Source organism: Polypterus senegalus, chromosome 15 (assembly GCF_016835505.1).
Source record: "Polypterus senegalus isolate Bchr_013 chromosome 15, ASM1683550v1, whole genome shotgun sequence".
NCBI lineage: Eukaryota > Metazoa > Chordata > Cladistia > Polypteriformes > Polypteridae > Polypterus > Polypterus senegalus.
Window position 1 is genome coordinate 80370475 of NC_053168.1, and position 18084 is coordinate 80388558.

The 18084-nt window shown below is 36.9% G+C and overlaps 1 protein-coding gene across 2 annotated transcripts in view; it reads right to left on the bottom strand.

Annotated features, from left to right (window-relative positions):
• si:dkey-256h2.1 (uncharacterized protein LOC337520 homolog) overlaps window positions 1-18084 on the bottom strand; it is a 354044-nt gene that overhangs the window by 171317 nt on the left and 164643 nt on the right. For both annotated transcript variants that reach the window (XM_039736958.1, XM_039736959.1), the window contains exon 7: window positions 324-492. In XM_039736958.1, coding sequence (XP_039592892.1) covers window positions 324-492 — 169 coding nt within the window. The remainder of the gene's footprint in view (window positions 1-323; window positions 493-18084) is intronic.

Here is an 18084-nt window from a genome sequence, read left to right on the forward strand (position 1 = left end):
TGTGACTGTATTTGACAATTATTTAATCGCGTATCCAAAACAGATCAGATATTAGGAATAAAGATAAAGATCTTAGATAAAGAAATGTCAAAAATAACACAATTACACAATGGGCATTGTTAGGTGTTCTGTGGGACAATGCTGCAGCAGGCAAGAGTGAATGGGCACAAAAAAATTGCCTCCAGAAATACAAAGCACAATTTCTATGCCTACCAAAGACTCACAGAATTAGTCATTTTAACATACACAGGCAAGTATTTTACACAAGAAGCATACTGTGCAAGAGCAGAGTTATGTAAATGGTTCCATTATTTTCCTTTTACCTGCGGAATGGAGTTATCCACCGTCCCAGTTCCAGGTTGCAGTATGGGCTGAAAGGATTACAACACACAAAAAGCTGCACTGTATGATCCCAGTGGGCACATGTTTCATCTCTTGATCCTGGACAGGAAAGGGATGCATCAAGCTCCAGGATGTCAAAAGACATTAAATCTGTTACACAAAAAAAAGATTACATGGTTAGTAACTAAGGTATATTTTAAGACTAGGTTTTGATATATTAAAACAAATAATACAGAGTATGCACAAAGCGGTACATAAAAAGCCATCTTTTCAGAATCTCCTTAAGACATTAAATTGTGAGGCGAAGACTTTTTCAGCCATCTTTTAAATCAAGGCTCTTTCAGCTGCATGATTGAACACTGTGAACTGTAGCGGGAATAGCAGAGCCACAAACACCAGACACAATGAAAATGTACAAGTCCCAGGTTTAAACTAACTAGCTTTATTCCAAAAATTACATTGTCACAAGTTTGTTCCTCCATCCACAAATACACATCCACAAATACAACTCTTTCACTTTCCTTTTCTTGTTTTTCTCCTCCATTCCTTCATAGGTGAGCATTGTCCTTCTCTTCTCATAACTCTCTGGGGTCTCGCCTTATGTCAAATCTGAGAGTACTTCCAGTGCCACACCATTACACCCAAGGAGCAATTCCTGGTCAGGCAGATCCTCCTTAAACTACTCAGAGGCGGCCTTAGGAATACGCGGGGCCTTGGGCTAGTGTTATATGCGATGCCGAGAACCATAAGTGTAGGCTATATACCGTACCACCATGCTCACGGGCTTGTCTGGCTCTAATGCTGTACACCTTATTATTGTTAAAAAACATGGTGCCGTATGTAGGTATCATTGGCCGTTTGATTACATTACGTATTGTAATTGTTCTTATATTGGTTTAGTGGCCTTTAACCAACTTAATTAATCATTCAGAAACATTTTGCACGTAAAATTAACAAACTAGATAACAGTCGTTTCTGCCAAACCCGCTGGAGTTGGCAAATTTATTTAATTACGGAGAACCAGAACACTTGTAATAAAACGAACACTTACCAACGCCCTGCAGAGGACCACTCTTTTCACCCAAAAGCAAGAAACATTTCTCACTCTATATTTCGACAAGAAAGAAGAGTCGAGATAAGGCCATTTGGAGACATCTGCATGGTATTAGTGTCGCCTTCTCTGCTGACCCAGTGTAAATCCGAAACTGAAGGGCGTAATTATTACGGTATTTTGAAAACAAAAATGTCGTGTTAAGTGCTTTCTTGGTTATTGGTATAGATGCCGGGAAAGGCTTCTGAAGTAACAAGTCCTCGTTTATGAGTGGTTTCTGAAGAAATCCACCACATACCGTTTTTCAGTCTATAACGGATTTGAATGTCTTGCAAAGGCTGTATTTGTATGGGAGAGATGAAGTGATCAAGAATGTGAAAATGGAGTGTTTCATAATGACTTGGCAGATAATAGAGACCTGGAAAAGCAAAGGGAAATAGCCTAGTTGCTCTTCAACTTGGAATATGAAACTTTCTCCTGTTGGTCTATATGGGCTTTATTGGTATTTAATGTTTTACAGGATGGCATAGCCTTGTTCTGTAAGGCTTAATATGAAAATATTTATTTAAGAACTTTTTATGTGTTTAATATGGGCACTAGAATGCAGCTGGTACACCAACAATTAATTTTCTGCATTGAAGTGAACTAAAAATTCAATTGCTATTGTTGTGCCAGTAGCAAATACAAGAAACAAGCCAAAACATTTGCAGCTCAGATGCCATGTGCACATTCTTTTCCCAAATCAACCCCTGGGTTGATTACTGACATTATAAGTTGGAGAGCACTGCAATGGTGTTAAAAGCACTTAACCAGATGTGTGTTTCTTCCAGAAATAAAATAGAAAATGACTTTTCTTAAAAATGGAATAAAATTGAAAACCAAAAATAAACTTCTCCAAGAAGTGAAATTGGTTTTACAGTGGTATGTCTTTCATTTCCTAGGAACATCTGAGTACTGGGGTGTTTTCCGAATAAAGATTTTTAGTGAAGCAGTATTTAGTTGTATGAAATTAAATCAAATGTGAAAAACTGGCTGTGCAAAAATGTGGATCCCCTTGTAATTTTGCTGATTTGAATGCATGTAACGGCTCAATACTGATTACTTGCAACACCAAATTGGTTGGATTAGCTCGTTAAGCCTGGAACCTCGTAGACAGGTGTGTCCAATCATGAGAAAAGGTATTTAAGGTGGTCAGTTGCAAGTTTCCTTTTGACTCTCCTCTGAAGAGTGACAGCATGGGATCCTCAAAGCAACTCTCAGAGATCTGAAAACAAAGATTGTTCAGTATCATGGTTTAGGGAAAAACTACAAAAATCTCTCAGAGGTTTCAACTGTCAGTTTCAACTGTAAGGAATGTAATCAGGAAATTGAAAGCCACAGGCACAGTTGCTGTTAAACCCAGGTCCAGCAGGCCAAGAAAAATACAACAGTGGCATATGCGCAGGATTGTGAGAATGGTTACAGACAACCCACAGATCACCTCCAAAGACCTGCAAGAACATCTTGCTTCAGATGGTGTATCTGTACATCGTTCTACAATTCAGTGCAATTTGCACAAAGAACATCTGTATGGAAGGGTGATGAGAAAGAAGCCCTTTCTGCACTCACACCACAAACAGAGTCGCTTGTTGTATGCAAATGCTCATTTAGACAAGCCAGATTCATTTTGGGATAAAGTGCTTTGGACTGATGAGACAAAAATTGAGTTATTTGGTCATAACAAAAAGCACTTTGCATAGTGGAAGAACACGGCATTCCAAGAAAAACACCAGCTACCTACTGTCAAATTTGGTGGAGGGTCCATTATGCTGTGGGGCTGTGTGGCCAGTTCAGGAACTGGGGCCATTGTTAAAGTCGAGAGTCGGATGAATTCAACCCAATATCAACAAATTCTTCAGGATAATGTTCAAGCGTCAGTCATTAAATTGAAGTTACGCAGGGGTTGGATATTCCAACAAGACAATGACCCACAACACAGTTCGAAATCTACAAAGGCATTCATGCAGAGGCAGAAGTACCATGTTCTGGAATGGCCGTCACATGCCCCTGACTTGAATATCATTGAAAATCTATGGGATGATTTGAAGCAGGCTGTCCATGCTCGGCAGCCATCAAATTTAACTGAACTGGAGAGATTTTGTATAGAAGAATGGTCAAAAATACCTCCATCCAGAATCCAGACACTCATCAAAGGCTATAGGAGGTGTCGAGAGGCTGTTATATTTGCAGAAGGAGGCTCAACTATCTATTGATGTAATATCTCTGCTGGGGTGCCCAAATTTATAAATCTGTCTAATTTTGTTATGATGCATATTTTCTGTTAATCCAATAAACTTAATGTCACTGCTGAAATACTACTGTTTCCATAAGGCATGTCATATATTAAAAGGAAGTTGCTACTTTGAAAGCTCAGCCAATGATAAACAAAAATCCAAAGAATTAAGAGGGGTTCCCAAACTTTTTCATATGACTGCAAGTGCAATTGCTAGTGTGCTACCCACCCCACTATACTCCTTGTTCACCTATGACTGTGTGGCCATATACATCTCCAACTCCAATTTGCTGGTAACACCACCACTACTTTCCTGATCACAAACAATGAAAAGACAGTTAACAGGTGATAGATCTTGTTGAATTGATCTTCTAACATACTGGTGGCCAGGACAATCTCTTTGTCAATATCAGTAAAACCAAAGGGCTATTCTTATTCCTCAGCAATCAGTAGACAGAAAACACAAACACAATATTTAAATAAGTGGAGGTGTTGTTGAGAGGGTCATCACCTTCACAATTCTTGGAATCGTCGCCATTAATGGCCTAAAGTAACCACAATACGCTTCAGCAATCGCCACTAAGTGTCCTTAACAGTGGCATTTTTGGGATAAACATTTTGATGGGGCGAAGTTTCGGTAACACTTTACTTTAGGTACTGCAAAAATGCATCTATTACTCATTTACTCTTATGTAACAAGACCTTAACTTAGGCTTCTTCTAGTATGAATAACACTTACAATGCATCAGTAAAGTGGTTATACATCTGTGCCATGCAACCTACTAAAATAACTTTACTTTGGAACAGTCCAAGGTGGCTTAAGTGAGACATGATTCTCTTAAAATTGCACACTTCAGTAAAAGACCTATGAATCCTTGATATGAACAAATAATTCTAAAATCATATCAAAGGGTCTTAATAAGACACACTGCAGAAAGATGAATAACCTTTTTACTGGTGTTTTATCATCGTAATGAAAACCAAAAAATAGCCATTGTTAAGGTCTTGTTACATATGAGTAAATAATTACTAGATGCATTTTTGCAATACTTAAACTAAAGTGTTAATAAATTTTCTTTTATAAAAATATATTGGCTATGAACTGCCTAAATTAAAACAGCAGCACCTCACCTTTAGAATCAAATGACTTTGAAGCAACAAAGGACAAGCTACAATAACAAAGAAAAAACATGAAGACTACACACATTACATGCCTTGAAGACAGGATTCTGGAACATAACCAGAACCGATAACCACCATAAAACCAGGTATTTGCTAGGCAGAGTGAGACCAGTAAACAAATGCTGATTCCTCACCAGGGATCAGATTTATAAAACTTGTGTATGTTTAGAAAGAAGCCAAAATAAGCATATGAAACTTTTTACACAAATGTTGAAACTGAAAAAAGAAAAATAACACTTGACAAAAGAAATTGAATATATTTATGGTAACTGTGACTGATCTGTATGCTACACTTTGGAGAAACGGTATAGTTACAGTATATCAGGGTGGCAACCAGGTAGGGTTCGAGGTGTGTTCAAGTACACACATTTACAAGGTGATTATGATTTATAAAAGTAAATTGCATATAAATATGTGTATGCCAGGATTAATAAATCTGATCTTTGTTTTGGTGTATGCATTCTCCTGTTTTCTGGCGTATGCATATTTTTCATCCCAGGCCTTTTCACTTCACTGAGACAGGGACATCATATTGCTGGCTTCTTTTCTACATGGTCGAAAGATCACTTTCCATGATGTTTTTTTTTTTTTTTTTAATTTAGCACCAACAGGCAGTCATCCTCAGTGGTGGATGAAGATCAAGATGCCACTCTTTCATTTATTTTTTCTTTTTACAATTACTGTGGCTACTATAGCAACCTAATGCCACATACACTTAACCTGAAAAACTGTGAACGGAAAGTTGAAATGAGCAAAAAAAAAAGGTGGTCAAGAATATAGGCTTAGGCTAGGTCTAGGATTGGGGATGAAGCCTTCAGACCTTTCATTAAATTGGAAATTTCAGTTTGGACATGCACACACATCCATCCATTTTCTAACCCGCTGAATCCGAATACAGGGTCACGGACACACACCCATGTATAAAACTAGAACACTGAAGGGCCAATTGGAGCCAGGCAATTCACATAAAAGACAATTTCACATACTACAAAAAGCTACATTTTTCTAAATAAGAAATTACATTGTGCATATATATGAATACTTGAAAAAATTGCTTAAAAAGACAAAGGTGAGGGTTACTATAAACAAACATGTTAATAATAAGTTACATTATAAGGGAAGCTTATTACATTTTTTGTACAAGATCTGGAATGGGCTGTGCCCCATTGGCCCTTAATTCAGAAATGACAACTCTCGCCAATTCCTTTACTTTCTTTAATCCCTGACGAAAGCCCATAATTATCTTCAGCTAAGATCATAAACTGCTACAAATGCAGAGTGTCGTCCATATTCATTGACTGCATAACATCCTGGTGGCACTTGCTCAGCTCAGGCCTGCTGAACACTACAGTGGATTGTGAATGTGACAAAAAATATTTATGGCACACACCAGCCTTCTGTTCAGAACATACATAACACACACTGCCTTGAAACATCAAACAAGATTATTAAAGTCCTTAGCCATCCTGCTCAGATACTTTCCTCCTCCTTCCAAGGTCAAGAGGATACTCAACAGCCACTCACAGTGACACAATTAATTGTATAAATATTACATGATTAGAAATATTTTCTATATTTGCATGCTATGTACATTGGTATTGTATTGTACTGTATTGTATTACTGTCACTAGTGTTAATGAAATTTAATTGAACAATGTACATTTGACAATAAACTTGAGCATTAAAAAAAATCTTTATTTAATGTAATACTAATTTAATATATTTTCTTTCCAACTACTTCATGCATTTATTATTCTAAAATAACTAATTACCAAATCACACTCCATGTTAATCTGAAGAATTAGTTAAAACAAATAAAATTTGAAGCACATTGTAGCATGCACCCTTAAGATAGCACACATTTCGCACTAATCCACCAGCATACGCGCCTAACATAGAATTTGTGATTTAAATGCAAATTATTTTTTGTGAGTCTTTTCTCTTCATGTAATTAAAAAAATCATTTGATTACAAATATATGACCGGGAATGGAAGCTATAAAATACATTTCTGGAACTAAAGTAACAATGCTAGAAAGTAGGGGATATTTTTGCACTCATGAACAACTACAATATAATTTTTATAATTTTCTTTGTTAACTTCAAAACATAAACATATACAGTATTTGTGTTTATTAAATATTTTTGTAACGGTGATTCATATCCAAAAATGACACTGATAATGAAATATAATCACAGGCGTCTGAAGAGCACATTCAATGTCTGTCTTTTTAACATCACTTGACAATAACATGAACAGTAGTTAAAAACAGAGTCTCAGTAGGGTTCTGGTGAAATAACTTTCACAAATGTCAGAGGTGATGTCAAGAGATGTAAAAATTGCATTATTTTGTGTACTACTGTTAGTGGTTGGTTGTATGGTGTCTATGACTAATTGTAGTTCATATTTATTAAGTGTAAAATTTTCAAACAAGTACCTAATGGAGAGTTAAAATGTCTGTTATTATATGCATAAATGGCTTAGGAACCTCATTTCCTCTTTCACTTATTTATAGTTACATTAAGTGACTTTTTTTCTTTACTTGCTTATATTTTGTATTTTTACGATTATGAAGATCATTTACCTTACCTGGTTTATCTTGAAGCAGCAAGAGGAGCTTGCTGTAAATATGCTGTCCCAGCCAGTCTGCTGGTGAATAAATAACTTGTAATAAGGGTCTGATTTGCTATTAGGAGCGGCTATCGGATGAGTTAAAAAGGAAAATACAAAATGCACAATTTACAATAAACATTCTCAAAATAAAGTTGAAACAATAAGTTTCGCACAGAATGCTGCTCTCTTCTAAGAATGACGGTTTCAAAAATTCGCCAATGCTTTCATATGGAAGTTTTTCAAATTTCAAAAAAATTGAACAGAATGCTCTATTCAAGATACCTCATTCAAAATAGAATTTTCTCAACAAATTCCCTTGAAAAATATGTTTGCCAAATTTCAATGAAATCGGCCCACCAGGAGTAAAGTTTGAATTTGTGGAATGAAAGGTAGACAGATATTACTACGACAGTAGGCACTTTTCCATTTTATGCCACCACACCTAAAAAGAGACTCTTCATGAAACAGACACAAAGCCTTCAAATAATGTCTTTATTTTAATGTATTATTCTATTTCTTATATAGATCCTATTTTTCTTGATCAGGCTTACAAGATACCAGAGCTTATCTCATCAACACTGGGTGTAAGGCAGAATGAGAGCAGGTAATGTGGGGAGTGACATCCTTCACATCTTCATTAACTCTGTGATGGCCAGTGTGATTTTCTATGTTATGGTGTGCTGGGCTGGTAACATCACTTTCTGGAGAGGCTCACTGAATCAACAGGCTAATCAAAAGGGTAAGCCCAGTTATAAGATGCACTCTGGACCCCCTGGAGGTTATAGCAAAGGTGAGAATTAAAACAAAACTGTGTGCCATTATGAACAATGCTGCACATCTTCTCTTTAACACACCAAACACTGAGGACAAAACTAAAGCGACAGATCAGTCTGCTTATTGCTGATGTGGCTATGTGTTTGTCTTGGTTGGCAGGAATGCCAGCAAAACACAAATCTTTTTTCACACATGCCACCTCCTTTTCCAGTTTTCATTGCCTGGGAGGTCTACCTCTAGCCAGTGAACTGTCATCCACTTCCATCCAATTCTGAGTCCAATGTAACTGAGGCAGTGGAGGTCATTTATATGTTTTCCCAGGTTTACTTCCAAACAACCCAAGTCTGAATATAAGTTTAAGTATCCTGGGCATTAGATGACATTGTCTACAGATGATCAGTGGACATATTGCTCCTCTGAACCCTGCTAGTTAAAATGTAACACCTAAGAATATTCAGATTAGTACTTTCTGGCCCCCCTGTCAGCTTCTCAACCAATGTTCCTTACCTGTCACTATATATAGTGCAGTTGCTACTTAAGCTACAAATGTGACAGAAGTATAACTTGTTTTCCTTAATTTGGGGTATTTAATTTTCAAGGCTTACATCTCTCACAGATTTGGTCCCACTGCCAGTGTTCTGGTCCCTTGTTTTTTCTTGTAACAATAATTGGCACAGCACTGATTCCAGCTACCTTCTGCAGATAAAATCTGAAACACAATTCTTGCTAATGACAATGCTAGAAAGAAAACATTTACTATTGATGGGTAAACTGCATTTAAAACATCCAACTCAGACGTGATAGCTTTGGATGTTATACACTAAACAGTCATTATTTTCATGGATAATTACCTTTATTCTTTGCAAATGCTGGGCCAGCAATGCTGACAAACTGAGCCATAGTGCCAGAGGATTATTTTCCTCCTGCTATTTATTAGATGATAGGTAGCTAGCAAGTGCCCTCTCATTACTCTGATTTCTTCATCAAAATGTATATGCTTAGTGTGGAGAATGTACAATTTATATATAATATATAAATACATTAAATACAGACTAATGTTTTAAACATTCCCATCTCACATTATTAGTCACAGGCATATTTTATTTCAGCTTCCGTAACACGCTTCAGATAAATTATTTACAAAGAGAACAAACTGTGATAAAACATACAGCCCTTTGCTTTACTGCATCCCAAACAAACAAATCAATTTAGCATTTGTACTCCCTAGTATAGATATATTTTAACATTATCTCTTGAATAAATGCAGAGTAGTCAAGAAAATACTGCCAGAGTTTTTACACTGACAATCTAGGTTTTTTTTTCACAGCCCATTTCATGATAGGTGCTTCATTGGAGTGCCAAACCTAACTGTTGTACATTAATGGAATGCACCTTAATGAAAAGATGTCCGTATGTCAGTCTGGTTGCTATATCTCCAAAAGATGGCACATCAAAAACATTTTTAGGAATAATATGCATTGAATTTGTCTTTCCAATAGATGACACATCACAAACGTTAGCGCTGCTTTTATGATTCTAATACCACATGGCATATAACAGAGACCCACACTTTACATGGTGCACTGCAAACATAAACAATGAGGTCTACATTGAGTACTTAGATTTCAACCTTTCTTAGATAGGGGGCACAGTTAGTACCTATATAAAATAGGAAAACCTACATTGGGGAGTGGAGCTGTCATAATCTTGGACCTGCAGGCTTCTCCAAGTGAGTGTACTCATTAGTATTCTGTTCTCTATGGTCTTTTTAACCAAAACTTCAAAAGCACAATTTTGTTTTTCTACAAATGTTATTACTCTTTGTACCCTTTCCTGCTATTAAATCACTTCAAATATATAATACTTAAGCAGATTTATTTTGTATACATTAAATTTACTTTGAATCTTCAAGCTATGACTTCTAGTTAGCTCATTGACAGAACACAAAGGACATGTACTTTGGAAAGCAGGTTTCTGAAACTACTCATTTCTCATATATGATGTAAAAGGAAGTCAAAGTACAAACTAATGTCACATACTAAGCAAGAGAAGGGATCTGAGGAAGCAGGGCTTTGGTAACAAGCCAAACTCCATTAACACCAGAATGATAAGATGATACTGACTGAATATAAACACAAATCACTCAAAGGAAAGAAACACAATAGAGTCAAAAACAAATAATTAAGAATGAAAAATCAGATTGAAATATAGTAAAAGGAAGACTTTAAAGGCAGTCATGTTGGCTCAGGTGGGGAACTTCTAGTTAGTTTTCAAAATGTACTCAATGATACCTCACTGACCTCTGTAATGTACAGTAAGTCCTCACAGGCAATGTAAATGATTCACTGTACTAATTGTCCTTGGAGAGAATGAAAAGAAACTAGGAATAAGTATTAGTGTATATTTGGAAGGTCAAAGCAGACAGAACGAATGATATACCAGTATCTTTTAAAAGGAAACTGCATGTGAAGAGATGTAGATTGGGAAATATGGCTTCCTTTGCCACCACTGTATATTTCTTTTACATTTGCTTTTAATAATAAAGTTTCCGCTGGTATCCATTTTGCAGGGTTTTACTTTTCACAGCAAAAAGTTTTCCTTTCACTTAAAGATAAAGTAATTAACAGTCTGTTTAGTCTATTCACATAATTGTCAAATGACAATACTCTGACTTACCATCAATTAGCATAAAGCAGACTGGATAACCAAAGATTTTGACATTGAACAAAATTAGGATATACAGCATAATAAAAAAATACTGAACAAAAATGAGGCACTAAGAGAGACAAATATATGTCAGGGATTTAAAAAAAAATACAGTTGTTCTGCCTTAAATGAAAACATGGCAGGAGAATGACCTTATAGTAGACCAGAAGCTGAATGAGAGAAAACCATAGTCAAATGGGAAGTAAAGGTCTATGCCAAAAGAGTATCCCACTGTAACTGAATTAGCCAAATCACATACCAAAAATCAAAGTTAAAAGAAAGCAGAGACTGTTGTACAAGAGGTACATTTCACAGTACAAATATTTCTCATAGCAATGCAAGTACTATCTAAACACTATCACACCGATGATGAAACACAATGTCACTGACTAGCAACGGGATGTCACCTCATAGAACAAGGCTCAAAATTTCAGGTTATACTATTACTATTATTTTTTTTTACAAATTTGTATTTTATTTTTGAAAAGCAGAAGCTACTCAATCTAAAAAATAATAACAAACCAGACACAACCATTAAATGCAGCATCAATACAGAGAAAATAAAGGAAATAAGCTGTGCAAATTAATTAGACCAAAGCCATTGGGAGAAATTTCTAAAAAAATGTTAACAATTATTTTATTTTAGAAATAGTTATTAATGTACAAAATGAAAGTGCCACTTAAATCTCCATAACACAAACATTTCCTTAAAACTCACCAGAAAAATATATTAAGTAATGTATAAAAAATATCAACTTGTATCTTTGAGGTCAACGGGTAGGAAATGAGCCTCTATATTTATGATAAGGCCACTGAAAAACAACAAAGCATACTGGCACTTCTCAGCAAAACCCTAGAAACGGTCAGCCTTTTCAGTTATTCTTGTCTCTTAACATACCCATTCTCCTAGTTTCCACAAACACAATATATACTACAGTACATAACAAAGCCTCTTTTGTACCATGTCTGTCCACTGAGTTCAAAATGTTCGGTTTGTTTAAAACATGTTCATGTGTTGAAGTAGCATGGTATTGCAATTGTTAGAGCTGCTAACTCCCTCATAGTCTCAATAATATGATGCTCTGCTACTTTCTCTTTTAAAATAAAGGACCTTACTAAGATGTACTCTAACTTCACTCCAGTTTGAAGCAATCTTGTACGGTAACGCTCTATTATGTTGACTCACAGCCTTAAATGTTTTTGATCTAGTTTCGTCAACATAATTCATATCTATTATTATTATATTCATTATCATCTTTTAGATTTTGCCACACTTCTGTGTCTATAAAATTATGCTTCTGCGTCACCAAAGATGTTTCCAAAAACTGCAGATCTTTTACTGAAAAAGCAATCTGTAACATTTCTTCGTCTCCATTAATTATTCTTTTAGATAGATAGATAGATAGATAGATAGATAGATAGATAGATAAAATATTAGCAATAAAATTCAGAGCGTCACAAGAACCCTTAAAGGCAACCTGTCTGCAGGACCCTACTGTTAACTCTCAAAATGTGTAAACTCCCCTCCCCTAATTCCCTGTACCACAGGTTAAACTGTCCTCAACTTACCTGAAGAAATGCAGTCCCAAAACAGCAATTCTCATTGATCATTTCTCATTTATCTGGAAGAAGCTTCATAAACCTCTTTCCTTTTTTCCCTCAGACCAAGACGTGAGCCAACAATCTGATCTGCTAATCTGCACAGGCTTTCCTCCACTAATGCCTGGCATTAGCTATATCTCAAAGAAATCCACTGGCTCAGCTCTTTCTTTACTCTTCTCATCTACTGCTTTAAAGACAATAAACTAGGATTAGAGCATGTTACTTTTAAGGTGGTACATTACTTGTTTCTTTCTAGCTTTTAGTTGAGCAAAGCTGCGCAGTTATATTAGTGATTCATGAAACACAAATGTGATTAATCTCAAATGAACAGCGTTACTGTGCTTTAGAAGCCTCAATACACATGATATTACTACTGCATGTACTGTTAGTAAAACTATGGCGATGCCCCAATAACACACACAATGTGGCTTTTACTCACCAAAAGACATTTCTTATCAAAAGACAAGTGTTCCCATAGTGAGTTTGTAAAAATGACAAGTTACAAATCTTACTATTTGACTTTAAATTAGCTTATGTATTGCATTTTACCTGAGATGACTTTACTAAGTTAAGTAAAATGCAAAAACTGTCAAAGGCAATAAGCTCAGCAAAACACAACTAATGACACGGATTCTGCTTGGTACATGATCTATAAGGAATGTAGTTAACTGCAAATCATAAATATAAATTAATTATTTTGTAATACACAAAAATGGAGTATAAAGTAATGTTAACATTCATAGAATGTGTGTGTGTTTGCTACTGTATACAGAACTACAGTAACTCCTTAATAAAATTATTAAATAGTGATAACTGTTATCGCTTTGCTCGCCCACCCCACAAGCCATACCCCTTACCGGGGGCACGATTCAAACTAGCCACTTTGCATCTCTGCTGCTTGTGTTGTGAAGGGGGGTGGGGTTGGGGGCTGAACGCATGCTAAGGACGGATCAGCTGCTGGCTTGCTGCAATGTGATCTGCATGTTGCGTTGCATGTCGATCATTTAAAAGCCTTTAAAGCAGCTGTCCTTTTGCCTCACTTCCTTGTCTCGTGGGATGTTAAAGTGTCTCCGAGAAATTGTTTGTAGGGCGTGACGTGCAAGTTGTCTTGCGGGACTTCAAACTGTCTCTCCAAGATGATCACGTCTCGGCACAAGATTTTTTTATATAATTAACATTGCGAAGGATGACCAGGGCCCATGCCCAGACGGGACACCCCTGCAACATATGTTCCAGGGGGGCAAGCATGGGAAACACAATATCTCCCCCTGGATGCTAGATGGCAGCATCCCTGGGTTGCAGTGGTGCCTTGGACTCCCTCAGGGCTTCATGGGACTTGGAGTGTTGTGCAGCCCTGTTGGGTTCCGCAGACACCGCCAGGGGGTGCTGCAGCAGGAGCTGCTGGACCCTTCTGGGTACTGGTTTCGAAAAACCCTGTAGTGCAGCCGGATGTTGGCAATCAAGCACCTGGAGCACTTCTGGGTGCCCAATAAAAGGAGCCAGTAACCACCACTCTGCGGCCAGAGTCGGGTGGAGGTGGACGAGGTTGCTTTGGCGGAGTGGTGGTGCAGAGGAAGAGTGCTTTACTTTTGTGTGTTTATGCTTTGGGACTGTGCTGTGGCTGGGGGACACGGGGAAAAGTTTATTTATTTTATACGTGTGCCTCCATGTCCAATCTGTGTCGGGTTGGGTGCATATATAGCGCCTTTTTACTATATATATTGTGGCAGTAGGGGGCGATAGTGCTGCCTTTAACCCTCAGGGATGACTCCAGACACCGGGTAAAAGTCCAAGACTTTTTATTCTTTTCCACCGTGCACAAAGCCCCTTCCACACTACTCATACACTATGAAATACAACAAATAAACAATATTCTCTCTCCTCCTCGCCCAGACACTTTGCTCCTCTCCCACCCAGTACAGCTCAGTGTCTGGACTGAGGCACCATCCTTTTATAGCCCCTGACCCGGAGGTGTTTCTGTCCCATCAGTCAATAGTTCCTAATACCTTCTGGGTCAGGGCAATCAGTCCTTTTATTCAACCCGGGAGCACGACATTTCTTCCCGTCACGTGACCGTGACGTACTCCCGGGTCATACGGCATCACAGGGCCCATAAGCCCCCTCACAGTGACTCCTGGTGGTCCCCAAGGTATCCAGCAGGGCTGTGTATAAACACTAAAAAGTCCATAAGGCCCTGCTGGACCTCGGGGCACGATCCTGCTGTCGGGAGAGCTCCTCCTGGCGGCCTGGGGGTGCGGACCAGCATGGGAAGCCGGCAGTCCTCCACAATATATATATATATATATGACCCTAAATGACCAAACAGCATGCAAACAACAATTATTCAGAATCATCTCTGTGCCATGGGTTTCTAAAAAGGTGTGTAAACACAGAACACTAGTCTTCATATTGATTTTATGTTATTTTGGTTATTAGCTGGTAAGTTAAACACTAGAAAGAAATTAGTACTCTTATCGAGCTACAACAGCAAAGTATGGTTAACCCTAATTTTTACTGTAAAGCAAATATGTTTCCTTACTTAAAAATCTAACATACACTTTAAATATTCCAGCATTAAATCTAATTATGGACTATAATATAAATTTAACATCTTCCGACACATAAGTTCACCTGGGGCCTCATGTATAAACGGTGCGTACGCACAGAAATGTTGCGTAAGAACTTTTCCACATTCAAATCGCGATGTATAAAACCTACACTTGGCGTAAAGCCACGCACTTTTCCACGGTACCTCATGCCTTGTTGTACGCAAGTTCTCCGCTCGGTTTTGCAAACTGACGGCACCCAGCGTCAAAGCAATGGTACTGTTCTTGTGTGATTACTCATTATTTTCATGACGCGGCTTTATAAATACACAGAAACTAACCGCATATTGTTTATTAGTGTAATGCATCTGATTGTAATTAACTCGTAACAATATAATGGTCCAGGGAACAGCCATAGTATTCCAAACACCATAACTGCTTTAGCGTTGTTACTCTCACTTCTTCTTCTTCTTCTTCTTTTTTTAGCTCCTCCCGTTAGGAGTTGCCACAGCGGATCATCTTTTTCCATATTTCTCTCACTGCATCACTCAGAGTATTTATATCACTGTATCTGAGTGTGAATCACAGCAGCAGCTGATCGGAAAGAGAATTATCGGTATACAGATTTAAGGACACGCTGTCTCAGCCACTGCAAAATGTTTTAAAGCCTTTCCTGTACGGACCTCGCGGTTCAGAAACAGTTTAATCCCAAGAACTTTAAATGCACTCAATCAATTGCTCCTTGTAGAACTGTTTGTACTTATAAGTACAATCACCCCACTGTAAACTTGCACTACAGTTATAATATCTCACAACCTGGGCCACTTTATAAAGCGCGTATTTACATATGATGACGATATCATTTTTAAGGTGAAATGCAGCAAAATATGTTTGTTAAATTATACACATAAAACTTTAACTTCATTTAAATAATCTATATTCTTCACTGGGAGTGTCGTGAAGGATAGAATAATTAAACATGTACTACGAAGATATTTCAATGTTCTTTAAATGTTTTGAAGAATCGGCGCTAAGCTTACAGATGGCTTAACTTCTATTACAGAGCTGATTGTGTGGCGATCGGTTACTTAGGGAAAGAAAAGCACTGAGTGCAGTGACGACTACGCCAATATATATTGAATATAAAACAAAGAGAAAATAACAACACAGCTAAAAACGCAGCGACAAATTTCGACAAAAGATAAATGCTTGTGATGAGCACGAGGCTCATGAAACACATGTTTAATAATGTGCTTTAGCTCCTATCATCATGAAAATGACATCACGTATACATCTCAGTATTTTAGTTATTCAGAGAGCTGTAATATCACAAATGTAATGGACTCTGTGTCCAGTTGGAGGAAGAGAGCCAGTTTAAGAAGCAAGTAGTGATTCACACACATAGATCACATACGAGTAGAAGATCAAATACAAAACAAAGCATTTAACGTGCTACTTTAATTACGATGTAATTTTGAGAAACTGGTTAATTAAACGATTTTAAGATGAAGTTTATAATGTTCTACTAAATGACAATATAAACTATGTGATTAAAGTGGAAAATCCGTGCTTTTCCCATTGTCTTTTCACAGAAGGCTGCGCTTAAGGGCGATTTATATTGATTTGCATATTCAAATAGGCGTAATTCTGGGAGGATTTGGGGCGTTACAAAATGCGCGTGCACGAGCATTAGTTTTCACGCTGATCGGGATTTATGTAACGAAAGAACGTGGAAGTTGGAGTACGCACAGATTCCTGCATCTGGATTTTTCTGTGCGTAAGCACATTTTGGCTTTTGTGCTTACGCCATGTTATAGTGCGAGTTCTACGCATGGCATTATACATGAGGCCCCTGGTCCCTACCGAACATAAATGGACTAGTGATTCTATTGTACGTTTATCACTTTTATGAACCCTGGTGCAAGTACATTTCAGTAAACCTTATTTGGAATGAATACTACGCTGTAAACATGTTCAATTTATAAAAAAAAACATTTTATTGAAGTACTTAAACATGTAAGAATAGGCTATACTCAGAAGTGTTATACAGAAATGTTCAGGAGATGATGGATTTGTTTTGAATATCTGCTTAAATATCCTCTCCTTCTGTAAAAGTTGAAACCCAAACCCTAATCCTAACTTCTGGGTTACCTCACAATGAAATGCTGTTTAAGTCCCCAATTACTGTAAAAGTTGAAACCCAAACCCTAATCCTAACTTCTGGGTTACCTCACAATGAAAAGCTGTTTAAGTCCCCAATTACTAATTATAATATGAACAGAAATCTAAAAAATATTTAACTCTTCTGCTGTAATGCATGAAAGTGCTAAACACAGTTGACAAAGGACAGTCAATAGCAGGACCACATTTAATAAAAGACAGTCATGAAGTATTCATATTAACTCATTTCAGTGTGTCATAAACCACCAGACAGAATTGTATATAGAACTGTATATAGAAGATCCTGCATTTATATAGTGTTTAAATATTGAAATAAAAATGTAAAAAGAAAACGGTACCTAGTTTATAAAAGAACAAACAAGTAAAAATCTGCCACAATCAGATTTTTTTTACTAAACACTAAAATCACTTTAAGACGGAGTAGCTTACAGTATTGCCAAAAACATTTCATTAGCAAAATGTTACTTAGACTATGGTGCTTGATACATGAATCAGAATGAAGTGATCTCCTTGTACCAATGTACAGTATATGATAGTTCAATCAATATATTTTTATCTAACAAAACAGGAATATAATATTAAATATTGCCTTTGATTAAAAAATGCATTTAATTAATTAGAATGCTAGCATACAATTGCTGCATTTTAAATAACTGCTGTAATCCATAATCAATAAAAATAAATCTTACTGTAATGCTAAAATGTTTTAAAGTAAATTTGAAGCCAAAAAACTTTGTGTTGGGCAAAACTACTGCCAGTGGAAGAAGACAAAGACTTTGGTGATTTTTAACCCTCTCTAAAAGAGGTGATAACAA